The sequence below is a fragment of the Coregonus clupeaformis genome, unplaced genomic scaffold (genome assembly GCF_020615455.1).
Source record: "Coregonus clupeaformis isolate EN_2021a unplaced genomic scaffold, ASM2061545v1 scaf0119, whole genome shotgun sequence".
Taxonomy (NCBI): domain Eukaryota; kingdom Metazoa; phylum Chordata; class Actinopteri; order Salmoniformes; family Salmonidae; genus Coregonus; species Coregonus clupeaformis.
Genome location: NW_025533574.1, coordinates 320,547 through 334,277, shown reverse-complemented (window position 1 = coordinate 334,277; position 13,731 = coordinate 320,547). Strand labels below are relative to the sequence as shown.

Sequence of the window (13,731 nt, the reverse complement as noted above, 5' to 3'; positions counted from 1 at the left end):
GGTTCATCAACAATATGTTATGCCATGTGTTCATGTTGACAGTTTACTCTTGGGGATTTCCCAAAAAATTATGTTATAATTGGGTGTCCATATTAATATGTTGTGTTGCTGTTGTCAGTTGTGTGTAGTGTGTAGTGTGTTGTTGACCCACTTCTTGAGCTCCTCCTCCAGCTCTCTGTTCTTCTCCTCCAGGTTTCTCCTGGTCTGTGTCACGGCGTCTAGTTCCCCCTGCAACACTTCCTTCTCACACGACAGCTCATCCACCCGCGCGATCAGGTCATTCTTCACCACATTCAGAGCGTTCCTACAGGAAACAAGGGGGGAAAGGAATGAATGAGACACCTTACAAATGTATGCAAAATGTGTGTTATGTTGTGCTTATATAGTGCGCTATAGTGGGATCTATAAAGCTATCCACATATGGAATAGACTTTAGACCAGTTTAAAAGACTGATAACATTTGAATAACTTTGGGGGATATACATTGAACAAAAATATAAACGCAACATGTAAAGTATTGGTCCCATGTTTCATGAGCTGAAATAAAAGATCCCAGAAACAAAAAGCTTCTTTCTCTCAAATTGATGTCAACATTGTGAACAGAGTGTCCCGTGGTGGCGGTGGGGTTATGGTATGGGCAAGCATTAGCTACGGACAACGAACACAATTGCGTTTTATCGATGGCAATTTGAATGTACAGAGATACTGTGACGAGATATTGAGGCCCATTGTCGTGCCATTCATCCGCCCAAATCACCTCATGTTTCAGCATGATAATGTACAGCCCCATGTCGCAAGGATCTGTACACAATTCCTGGAAGCTGAAAATGTCCCAGTTCTGGCCTGTATACTCACCAGACATGTCACCCTTAAGCATGTTTGGGATGCTCTAGATCGACATGTACGACAGCGTGTTCCAGTTCCCGCCAATATCCAGCAACTTCGCACAACCATTGAAGAGGAGTGGGACAACATTCCACAGGTACAATCAACAACCTGATCAATTATATACGAAGGAGATGTGTCGCGCTGCATGAGGCAAATGGTGGTCAAATCAGATACTGACTTGTTCTCTAATCCACGCCCCTACTTTTTTTTTTAAAGGTATCTGTGATCAACAGATGCAAATCTGTATTCCCAGTCATGTGAAATCCATAGATTAGGGCCTAATGCATTTATTTCAATTTACAGATTTCCTTATATGAACTGTAACTCAGTAAAATCTTTGAAATTCTTGCATGTTAGGTTTATATTTTTGTTCAGTATATATGTCAAATAAATCTAAAACTACACCAAGCTACATGAATCTCAAAATACACCACAGAATTAAGTGAGTCCAGCGTGTGGTTCTTACTTTGTCTCCATTAGTTGTGTGTTCTCCGTGATCAGGTTCTCAACCTCACGGCCCATACCTGTAAACAAAGACCAACACCAGCACGGGGGAGAAATTACTACATTTTCTGGTTTGTGTTCATACAACTGGAGTATATAGAATAGCATGTATATAAGGCCTGGATAGGTTCTCTTATGTATCACATAGTTCTTAATCAACTATGTTTTAAAAAATCTTTATCTAAAATAAATCAATATTTATGGAGATGCATTTACTTCAATGGATGAACACACTGAGTGACTTAAATATTCATATAGATATAATAAAGAATCAGTCAATTCAGGGTGTTAATTAAATATCTCATAGTGAGATATTTCCAAGAAATACAAAACAGGGACAACCCCAACAGCCACCACACAGAACATGTTACAAGTCGCAACAGAGTAGGATGGAGCGAGCGGGTGAGGTCTTACCAAGCAAGCTAAGTTCTGAGAAAACCATGCAATCCAAGTCAAGCAAGAGAATGAGAGAGAGGTGGAGAGAGTGAGACATGAGGTATGTATGAGAAACACAACAGAGGAATGAGAGCTAGGGTACTCCTAACAGGCTAATGGTGAAAGGAATGAGTTACAGTTCTAGGGTTAGAGAGACAGTTGGGACAGCTAGAGAAGCCATAAAAACAAACACACAAACTAAAACAATTAAAGCTGTAAAGTACAAAATGTGTTATTAAAGCTGTACGATGAGTTATTCTTTATGCTTATGGTGCATTTTAGAAAGTCATCAGTATAACCAAAGCAATTATATGAAGAACAAAAATGTGGCAAATGCATTTAGCCCTTCTAACAGCTTTCATATGTCCGGTTTCATCTTGTGATCAACTTTTGTTGCCACTGTAATGCTAGCGAGAATCTGCGGGGGTCAAATGCAGGTCAAGGCAGTAGTAGTAGAGCTATGAGCTGTAGATATGAGGGGGTGAGAGGCCGAATGTAGAGCAGGGATGGGCAACTGGTCCTGAAGGGCCACAGCGTATACAGGCATGCTTTTGTTCCAGCCCAGCATTAAAACACACCAGATTCACAATGCCTAATAAACTAGCCATGGCTTTCCAATATAGGCCATGTTTGGTTTAATTAGGTCAGGTGTGTTAGGGTGGAGCAAAACCCTGCACACACACAACTGCAGTTACCCATCCCTGGAATAGAGTTTTTCTCTGAGGGCATAGAGAGGTATCGGAGGAGAAATAACGAAGGAGAAGGAGCGAAGCAGAGGCTTTGAGGTCATAATACACACCAGAGTACTCCACTGGGGTTAGGGACAAAAGCCAGAGGAGAGGACCCAACGAGGAGAGAGAGAGGCGGGTTAGACACTGATGGAGCTAACAGCAGAGAATGACTTTTAACTTATACAAGCAGAATTTCTAAATCCAGTTTAGCTTTGTTTTTACCTAACAGCAATGGTTATTTTACTTCAGTGCAACAGCCAGTGTGTATAAGTCAGCTGAATGTAGTAAAATAGTGTCATCTTATTGTCTAACTCAGTGGCCTGCTACTATAGTAATTCATGAGTTAGCATGCATTGAACACAGGAGCAGGAACAACATATGGCGGTCACCTGCGTAAATAACACACTCAGACACTCACAAGGGGATGACACAAGTCATTCCCAAACTATTTTAACTTCATCTGTGAAGAGACATTCCAAAGATACACTTTTAAATGAATCCAATGGTTGAACTTTGTAGTTGACAGTGTCACACAGTTCATATGTATTTCTTTTTAAATAGATAAATCTTCCCAAAAAAATTATGCTGTTCCTTGAAGGTGTTAGGTGTCATTTAGTTAGTACAGTATAGCTTACATAGAAACAGATCCTTGTAAGTGTTGTAATTCATTATCATAGCATTACTACAATGTTACTACAACATTACTAAAATGCTAATAGCAACAGATTGTTAAAGGTGTTATATTTTATTACCATAAAGTTACTACAGTGTTATTACTACAATGTTCCTACAATGCTAAAGGCTACACATCCTTGGAGGTGTTTTGCTGCTATGGAAAGGATTCCTTCCCTCTCTTACCCAGCAGGTCCGCCCCCTCGTCCACGTCTCCGATGACGTCCCCTATGCCTGCAGACGACAGCTCCGCAAACAGAGAGTCTGTGTTGCGGTCAAACGCCATGTTCTCAATGCCAATGCCTCCTTTAGTCGGGGTGCTGCATAGTGGAGGAATTAGCAGTTAGCATTTAGCAGTTAGCACTGGCTAACACGCAGTATACATTACAATAGCTTTAGCAGATTGTACAGGAGTAATACCCAACATATTTCAAGGTCTAAATCAGGGGTGTCAAACGTCCGGCCCGCGGGCTGGATCAGGCCCGCAAACTGGTTTAATCCGGCCCGCGAGATGATTTTGTAAAGTCTAAAAATGCGCTGCAATTTTTCAATAAAATAAACTGCTGTTCCAATTGCGCCCACTGGATGGCGCAATAGCAATTGTGTTAAGCAAGCAAACTGTTTATACCGGGGCAGAGCAAGTACGTCAAGCACGTGCAGCCAGTCCAGATGAGCTACTTTGTTTTGCCCGCGATATTTATTACGGCTTCTACTTTTAACATTATGTGCTTTGGCACCCTCATTGCCCCAATATGTCTCTGTCAAAAAAGAGAAAAGTGGACGCAGAGTGCAGAGTGTTCCAAGGAAAATGGTCATCCTCCTATTTATTCACGGAATTGAATGGGAAAGCTGTATGTTTGGTGTGTTCACAGCATGTTGCAGTGCTGAAAGAATATAACCTTCGTCGCCACTATGTGAGTCTTCATGCCGACAAATATGACAACTTTCAAGGACAGCGGAGAAGAGAGAAGGTGAATGAACTGTTGGCGGGTCTGAAGAAACAGCAGTCTGTGTTTACTCACAGCCGAGACATCAGTGACGCTGCAGTGAAAGCTAGCTAACTCATTGCTAATGAAATCGCAGTGGCTTCAAAACCATTTAGTGAGGGTGAATTTGTAAAAACATGCATGATGAAGGCAGCGGAGTTTGTGTGCCCTGAAAAGCGTCAGGCTTTTGTAAATATCAGCCTGACAAGAAACATAGTTGCAGACAGGATTTCCGATCTTTCAGTGGATTTGGACAGCCAGTTGAAGCAAAAAGTAAAGTCATTTATTGCGTTTTCGGTTGCAATTGATGAAAGCACGGACATTACAGATGTTGCACAACTGGCCATTTTCATCCACGGAGTTGATGACACATTGACCGTCACCGAGGAGTTCGTGGAGTTGGTGCCGATGACAGATACAACGACAGCAGCTGATATTTTCACCGCACTCATCGACGCACTGGACAGGGTCGGAGTGGACTGGTCCCGCGCTGTCAGCCTGGCTACAGATGGTGCGCCCTCAATGATCGGGAAAAAAGCAGGCGTTGTGACAAAGTTCAGAGAGAAAGTGCAATCTGCAAATGGAGGACGTGATTTTTTGACTTTTCACTATTTTGCACCAGGAGGCTTTGTGTTGCAAGTCATTAAAGATGGATAACGTCATGAAGGTGGTCATCCAAACTGTTAATTTCATCCGATCCAGAAGCCTGAATCACCGTCAGTTTGACAGCCTTCTCAGAGAGAAAGACCACATCTATGGCCTGCCATACCACACTGAGGTAAGATGGTTAAGCCGAGGTGCTGTTCCCTCGTTTCTTTGATTTACGAGAAGAAATTGAACAGTTCATGGAAGAAAAGGAGTGTTAGAATTTCATTCCGCAGAATGGATGCAGGACCTTGCATTTATGGTGGATGTTACAGAGCACCTGAATAACTTGAACAAACAGCTGCAAGGGCGCAACAAAGTTGTCACGCAGTATTATGACAGCATACGTTCTTTCAAGTTGAAGCTGTCATTGTGGGAGACGCAACTCGCCGGTGGTGATGCAGCTCACTTCCCCTGTCTGAAAAATGTGTGCGCGACCCAACATGTGGCAGACATGAAGCGGTTCAAAGATAAAATAACGTGACTGTTACGGGAGTTTGAGCAACGCTTTCAGATTTTTGGTGAACTGGAGAAAGACTTCAACGTTTTTTGCTCGCCATTCACCATGAATCCCTCTGATCGGCCCGTCAGCATCCAACTTAAAATAATAGACTTGCAGTGTGACTCGGATTTGAAGGGCAAATTTGCCGCAGCTGGCTTGGACACATTTTATCAGAATCTCTTGCCAGGTTACCCCAACTTGACAGCCCTCGCTGCAAAACTGTTGTGCATGTTTGGAACCACATATCTTTGTGAGCAAGTTCTCTGTAATGAGCATAAATAAAACAAAGCTGCGCTCAAGGCTCACGCACAAGCACTTGAATCACATCCTGAAGTTGGCTGCCACTCAGGATGTGACGCCTGATATTGATGTGCTGGTGAAAGCTAAAAGATGCCAGGTATCAGGAGTCAAATAAACTATGCAACCCCACTTAAAGTGCTGCATGAGACACCCTGATATAGTTCTGTGATCTGTGATATACTTCTGTGAATCACTGAGGCATTGTGTGTTTGTGTGTTCTTTGTCCTCAGAACTTTCAAATAACTTGGTGTTTTATGATTAATAGTGATGTTGTGCTTTTGGACACACTGTCCTCAGGCTCCAGCTTTATGTTTATATGTTTTTATGTTGATGTGCTATTGTTTTTAATTGATTTTATTTTATTTGTATATTTAACCTATTCTTGACTCTGTGGTTCTTGCACTTGTTTGGGGAACAGGATTTCATTATTTTTATCTACATTTCTGCCTGAGAAATGACACCCTGATATAGTTCTGTGATCTGTGAAACAGTTCTGTTAATCACTGAGGCATTGTGTGTTCTTTTTCTTTAGAATTTTCAAATAAACTTGGTGTTTTATGATTAATAGTGATGTTGTGCTTGTACTATTTTGGACACACTGTCCTCAGGCTCCAGCTTTATGTTTTATGTTGATCATATTAAAACAAAGAAAACAATCTGAAGTTGTTGTTTTTAAGTTATATATACCATGATTTTACCGGTCCGGCCCACTTGGGAATAGATTTTCCTCCATGTGGCCCCTGAGCTAAAATGAGTTTGACACCCCTGGTCTAAATTGTAGTCTCAATTTGTCAATGAAAGAGGGGATTTATCCCAAGTTGACTCTACATGGTTATGGTTTTGTAGGGGTTACCTGGATGCTTTGTATCCACTGAGGTCCATGTCCAGTTCAGGGGTGGACTCAATGATGTCCTGCACCTCTGAGCTATCCTCGTTCTCTGGCAAAACTACAGGACACATATAATATAGAATAGAATAGAATCAAATCAAATATAACTTAATTATGTGCTATTAGATAATCAAGAATGGATTGAAAGACAAACAGATCTCTCTGCCATCTACCACTGTAATACATGTCGTGAGGACTTAGTTGCGGTATCGTGAGTAACATCTCATACCCACTGATATCGACCTGTTCCCTGGCGCCGCCAGCACCTCCATGCTCTTACTGTTTGGCCCCTCCCCTTCCATGGCGACGTCCGATGCCGTGGTGGACATGGGCGTGACCGACTTTGAGCCAAGGTCCGACAGCTCATCCTGCAACCACAACCGATGGGGTCATCATACAGGTCATAGAGAGGTCAAGAGTCAAAGGTTAACCCTAACCCTGACCATGACCCATTAAGGAAAAACATTTTCCTGAACTAGGGCTCAGAGTTTTTCCTGGTCAGGTCATGTGTGGAGGAAAAACTCCTGTCTCTAGTGCTAGGTACAGTAGAGACAGGACAGGGACTAAGGAACACAGGTAACTGGTCAGACAGGGTAACTGGTCAGACAGGGGAGACACCACAACACCACAGCTCAGCCTGGCTTAAAGCAATCACACTGGAGCTGGGGACAAAACTAAACAACAACTAGTTACAGACATTGAGAACATTTTAAGTCATTTAGCAGACGCTCTTATCCAGAGCGACTTACAGTTAGTGAATACATATTTTTTTATACTGGCCCCCCGTGGGAATCGAAACCCACAACCCTGGCGTTGCAAACACCATGCTCTATCAACTGAGCTACATCCCTGCCGGCCATTCCCTCCCCTACCCTGGACGACGCAGGGCCAATTGTGCACCGCCCATGAGTCTCCCGGTCGCGGCCGGCTCTCTAGTGGCACAGTTAGCACTGCGATGCAGTGCCTTAGACCACTGCGCCACTCAGGATCCACTCAGAACACAAGTAGTACAGACAGAAAACCATCGCCTGTGACTCCCATCAACTTCCATAAAAAATGTATTCTATTATGATGGTAGAGTGACAATATTGTTATGATAAAAGAGAATGAAGATCTTTCATTTTAATATAACATTTCTTAAAGGGATTTCTTTGAAGTTAAGACTTTTTCATTGGGAGAAGCTTTAAAAAACTGAAATTGGTATCTATTATTCTGTACAATAACCAAATATGAATTGATTGTTGATTATCTATTTGCTGTAGTTTGAGCTCAGGACCAGGAATACATTGACTGGGACAAGGAAGGGTAGAACACATAGAAGAAACAGTCAACAGGCAGCTAAAACACACTCATTCACACTTCACATCAGATCACAGGGTTCACATGGACTTCACAAGAGGTCAGAGGTCAACACAGAACATAAACCAATCATGAACCCAGCAGGGAGTGTCATTCCTTCACTGAGAGACAACAACACTGAACACACACAACTCAAAGGACAACTCATAATAGCAACAAACACAAGATTCACTATGAATGACAATACAATAATAAGTAATCTAATCTACAATGTTAAGTCTACATAGAGTACAATAAGATATAAAACTACAGAGAGTGTAGTTCTACTGTGTAAAACTACAGAGAGTGTAGTTCTACTGTGTAAAACTACAAAGAGTGCTATAACTACGAAAAGGGTTATATAACTACGAAGAGTGTCATACATGCTAAAACTGTGAGACACAATTTGCTTCCAAGTTCACATGAAAAACATGAACCGGAGCTAGGACAGCAACAGCGTGTGAAAGAAGTACAGCTAGTACCATGCAGTTTGGCAAAATGAAACACGACAACATAGAAGCTGAATGCAACCACACCTTCCCCACTCTACAGACCACTGACTGATCAAAACAGCTCATTTTAGGGGGGAAACTAAATGGAAATGATAATTTACTGTTCCTCATTGAGGAGGATCTATCTATGATTCGAAGGGAAACTTGACATGGTTGCATTGGCCTCAGGAGGTCTGTGAAGTGAGTGTCGTTGAATAATGCGCGAAGAGATGCTGCTTGTTCTGAAAAAATGAAACAGCAAACTAAAGACAACTACTAAAGCCTACACACACAACATGGCTCCATGGCATGTGCAAGCGGGTTGCAGTTGCTGTTTTCCAATCCACCACCACAGATCCAACTACCTTGCAGTCGTCTGTGAGTGAATTCCCCCAAGTGATCTGCAGCGTACTGTAACCCTCCCTTTTCTTTGGGGGGTCGTCTGCATCCAACTGCTTGGGAAGAGAGTTACAATGAAGAAGCGCATTTCTGCAGAAGCACTGAGTCAAAACACACTGCCAAGCTTGTGTGTGTGTGTGTGTGTGTGTGTGTGTTTTCGTGTCGGTCTGCCATGCTCACAGCTGGTGATGGCTGGCTAAAAGTCAAGGTTATTAGATTCAACATGTCGGAGGTCTTGAGGTGACTGACTAGCCCAGTGACTACCATCTCACCACAGCTGACTGAAGCCTTTGAAGTCCAGTCACTGAACCATACAGAAGAACCCTACTTACATATTCAGAGGGTTGATTACTCAAATAGTATTATTGTGTCAATGAAGTTTAGGGTTTGAATTACTCACATACAGATTATTGGGGTTGAACGCTTATGGAGGTCACCCTTATTTATGGGAGAACCCAGAAACCCTGAACACACTCGAATTCCAAACTTCTCTCTAAATCAGAAAATACATATTTTCACATCTTTCATTGGTGGCTGCAATCTCCCTTTTTTAGGTTATTCTGTATGGGTAAGAGACAGGATACTGCAGTGAATGATTCTGATACTATTCTAACAGTCCAAGCATCAGAAGCAGTGGTAATCTGGTTCAAATGGCACACAGCATTTGGTTCATGGCTGCCTTGTGAGACATATGTTTGCTGTTTGAATTGACACAGCTGGATGAGAGAGCAGTGCACAATCAATAGTAGTGAGTGACCGATGGCATTAGTTAATTAAGTCAGAGCAGTTCATCTGCATAGCATACATGTCAATGTTGGAAAACTATGGTCATGTCAACATGGGTTTTGCACATAACCCCCAGCAGGCAACTGGTTCTAATGACATCATTTCAACCAGCTTTGACCGCTGGGACTGAGCACTGTTAGCCTATATAAAGACTGAGCGCTGTGAGCCTATATAAAGACTGAGCGCTGTGAGCCTATATAAAGACTGAGCGCTGTGAGCCTATATAAAGACTGAGCGCTGTGAGCCTATATAAAGACTGAGCGCTGTGAGCCTATATAAAGACTGAGCACTGTTAGCCTATATAAAGACTGAGCGCTGTGAGCCTATATAAAGAAAACCACTGCGGTCTATAAGAGATACCACTGTCATTACACTTACAGATCAACAATAGATTCCATAAAGAAAAAGTTATTTTTAGGTAGGCCATACCATAAAATGTGATGTAGTAGTACATTTTGACAATCAATACAACTGCTAATTTACAAAGAGTCAAAACATCCCATCACGTGTCGGCCTGTGCTCCCTCTCCCCCAGCGATTGGGTGCCACACAGCAGCCTCCCTCCCAGAATGTACCACGGTACAGACCATCTACCCCTCGTCATGGAGACGATGCCCCACTTCGAAACTAAGCAGAGCAGCAGCCGAAATAACACAGGCACCTTTAGGATATTTTACCATCACTGAAGAGAAAAATAGATATTTATACAGACTCCATGCAGTAATATTCAAAGTGGTGATGCTTATTCCTACCGCTTATGTAAGGGAACTGCAAAGCCCCTTTCAGGACAGTACAATAACACACTGTAAGTCTTTGTGACTGTGGGTCTGTGGGGGAGCGTGACGGCATTTGGTATTCTGCTGAGAATCCCATCCAGCGCCAGAGCGTGATGATGTCATTATGTTACCATCTGACAGACACCTAACAGTGTAAATAAGGAGCATTCTAGCCTGCTAAGTTATGAATATTCATGAAGTTGGCCCTCTCTGAAACATGCTCTGAATAGCTGGTCTGGGGTTTAATTTGCATATTTACTGAGGAGGGGGAGGGCGGTTGTATGAATACACAGAAGCCCCTGTCATATCCTTTTATAAGACATCGCAGAAGGGTGCCGACTCTCTCCCCTCTCAGAGCCCTCTTAATTAGGCATGCTAAGCGTGTCTAGTCCAAAGCCCTGTGCTCTAAGCACATGAGGGGGAGGAGACAATGGGAGGCAGTCACTTTAGACTATTGAGATGCACCCTTGCTCTCTCACACTGTGCGTGATTAGTCCAAAGCCCCCCTTCCTGCAGAAAGAGGCATTTGAAATGTATTTGAACAGGGCCCTATAGCCTCACCGAGGCAGAAATAAACAGACTTAGGATTATTCAAATGTATCTGATCATTAGAATAGACAGTAGCATTTCTCCCCTTGTTTTCTAGGCTATGCCAATCACATCTCTGTGTATCTGTTATCGAGCCATCCCCATTTCCCACCTTGAGGCTGGCGTTGGAGCGCGGATGTTCAAGGTTGTTGAAGATCCAGGCCTCTGCGCCCGATGTCTCAGACCTGGCCTGGAGGTCAGGGGTCAGAACTGACCCCCCTCCTGACATGGGGAAGACGCCCAGAGACATGGGACGCTCTTTCCTAGAGACAGAAGAGGAAGAGGGTCAGTCAGATGATACAGTGTGAGGGGCATGTTGAGCATGACTGGCTACACTAACTACACTATAAATATCTGGGCATTTGTATTGACAACGTTTAAAAAACATACTGATGAGCTAGTTAAAAAGCTAAGATTTAAAGTGGGCTTCTTTTTTAGAAATAGATCTTGCTTCTCCCTAAACAGCAGGAAGCAGATTGTACAGTCAACTTTCCTGCCAGTTCTTGACTATGGTGACACCATTTACCAGAATGCAGCAGCCACTACTCTTAAACCTTTGGATGCCGTCTACCATAGCGCCGTTCGTTTTATTTACATTTGACATTTTAGTCATTTAGCAGATGCTCTTATCCAGAGCGACTTACAGTTAGTGAGTGCATACATTTTTCATACTGGCCCCCCATGGGAATCGAACCCACAACCCTGGCGTTGCAAGCGCCATGCTCTACCAACTGAGCTACAGGAGGCCCTATCACAGGTGACAGTTTTAATATGCATCACTGCATCCTGTATCAAAAGGTTGTCTGGTCCTCATTAAAGACCTGTAGATCACTTCACTAATCCCTTTTTGTTTACAAAGCTCTCCTACACAAGCTTCCAACTTACCTAACTTCGTTGATGAAGTATGAAAAAATGAGATACCAAACCCATTCAAAGGGTTAGTTAACTCTTAAGATCCCTCGGGTCCCCACCGAATTAGGTAAATCCGCCTTCAGTTTTAATGCCTCCCATTTTTGGAATAACCTGCAGAACTCCCTGTGTCCTGATCCCCTGGTGCCGCTAGGGGTTAAATGTCAACATTTATTCTGATGTTGAAGTTGTAGTTTTTAAAATTGTAACCTGTAGTTTTTGTAAATGTTTTATTGGAATTTTAATGTTTGCATCTACAGGTACAGTTGAAGTCGGAAGTCGGAAGTTTACATACACTTAGGTTGGAGTCATTAAAACTCGTTTTTCAACCACTCCACAAATGTATTGTTAACAAACTATAGTTTTGGCAAATCGGTTAGGACATCTAGTTTGTGCATGACACAATTGTTTACAGACAGATTATTTCACTTATAATTCACTGTATCACAATTCCAGTGGGGCAGAAGTTTACATACACTAAATTGACTGTGCCTTTAAACAGCTTGGAAAATTCCAGAAAATGATGTCATGGCTTTAGAAGCTTCTGATAGGCTAATTGACATAATTTGAGTCAATTGGAGGTGTACCTGTGGATGTATTTCAAGGCCTACCTTCAAACTCAGTGCCTCTTTGCTTGACATCATGGGAAAATAAAAAGAAATCAGCCAAGACCTCAAAAAAAATTGTAGACCTCCACAAGTCTGGTTCATCCTTGGGAGCAATTTCCAAACACCTGAAGGTACCACGTTCATCTGTACAAACAATAGTACGCAAGTATAAACACCATGGGACCACGCAGGCCGTCATACCGCTCAGGAAGGAGACGAGTTCTGTCTCCTAGAGATTAATGTACTTTGGTGTGAAAAGTGCAAATCAATCCCAGAACAACAGCAAAGGACCTTGTGAAGATGCTGGATGAAACAGGTACAAAAGGTATCTATATCCACAGTAAAACGAGTCCTATATCGACATAACCTGAAAGGCCGCTCAGCAAGGAAGAAGCCACTGCTCCAAAACCGCCATAAAAAAGCCAGACTACGGTTTGCAACTGCACATGGGGACAAAGATCGTACTTTTTGGAGAAATGTCCTCTGGTCTGATGAAACAAAAATAGAACTGTTTGGCCATAATGACCATCATTATGTTTGGAGGAAAAAGGGGACGCTTGCAAGCCGAAAAACACCATCACAACCGTGAAGCACGGAGGTGGCAGCATCATGCTGTGGGGGTGCTTTGCTGCAGGAGGGACTGGTGCACTTCACAAAATAGATGGCATCATGAGGAAGGAAAATTATGTGGATATATTGAAGCAACATCTCAAGACATCAGTCAGGAATTTAAAGCTTGGTCGCAAATGGGTCTTCCAAATGGACAATGACCCCAAGCATACTTCCAAAGTTGTGGCAAAATGGCTTAAGGACAACAAAGTCAAGGTATTGGAGTGGCCATCACAAAGCCCTGACCTCAATCCTATAGAAAAGTTGTGGGCAGAACTGAAAAGGCGTGTGTGAGCAAGGAGGCCTATAAACCTGACTCAATTACACCAGCTCTGTCAGGAGGAATGGGCCAAAATTCACCCAACTTATTGTGGGAAGCTTGTGGAAGGGTACCCGAAATGTTTGACCCAAGTTAAACAATTTACAGGCAATGCTACCAAATAGTAATTGAGTGTATGTAAACTTCTGACCCACTGGGAATGTGATGAAAGAAATAAAAGCTGAAATAAATCATTATCTCTACTATTATTCTGACATTTCACATTCTTAAAATAAAGTGGTGATCCTAACTGACCCAAAATAGGGAATTTTTACTAGGATTAAATGTCAGGAATTGTGAAAAACTGAGTTTAAATGTATTTGGCTAAGGTGTATGTAAACTTCCGACTTCAACGGT

At 42.6% G+C, this 13,731-nt stretch overlaps 1 protein-coding gene across 6 annotated transcripts in view; it reads right to left on the bottom strand.

Annotated features, from left to right (window-relative positions):
- The window catches only part of LOC121568833 (C-Jun-amino-terminal kinase-interacting protein 4-like), a 43,649-nt gene that overhangs the window by 12,356 nt on the left and 17,562 nt on the right, over window positions 1-13,731 (bottom strand). For 2 of the 6 annotated variants that reach the window (XM_041879272.2, XM_041879273.2), the window contains exons 5-13: window positions 11,042-11,192; window positions 8,747-8,833; window positions 6,782-6,920; window positions 6,517-6,610; window positions 3,417-3,550; window positions 2,627-2,638; window positions 1,807-1,821; window positions 1,355-1,412; window positions 152-304 (exon numbers count right to left, since the gene is read on the bottom strand). In XM_041879272.2, coding sequence (XP_041735206.1) covers window positions 152-304; window positions 1,355-1,412; window positions 1,807-1,821; window positions 2,627-2,638; window positions 3,417-3,550; window positions 6,517-6,610; window positions 6,782-6,920; window positions 8,747-8,833; window positions 11,042-11,192 — 843 coding nt within the window. The remainder of the gene's footprint in view (window positions 1-151; window positions 305-1,354; window positions 1,413-1,806; window positions 1,822-2,626; window positions 2,639-3,416; window positions 3,551-6,516; window positions 6,611-6,781; window positions 6,921-8,746; window positions 8,834-11,041; window positions 11,193-13,731) is intronic. The other 4 variants (XM_041879275.2, XM_041879274.2, XM_041879276.2 and 1 more) reach the window with 4 other exon arrangements.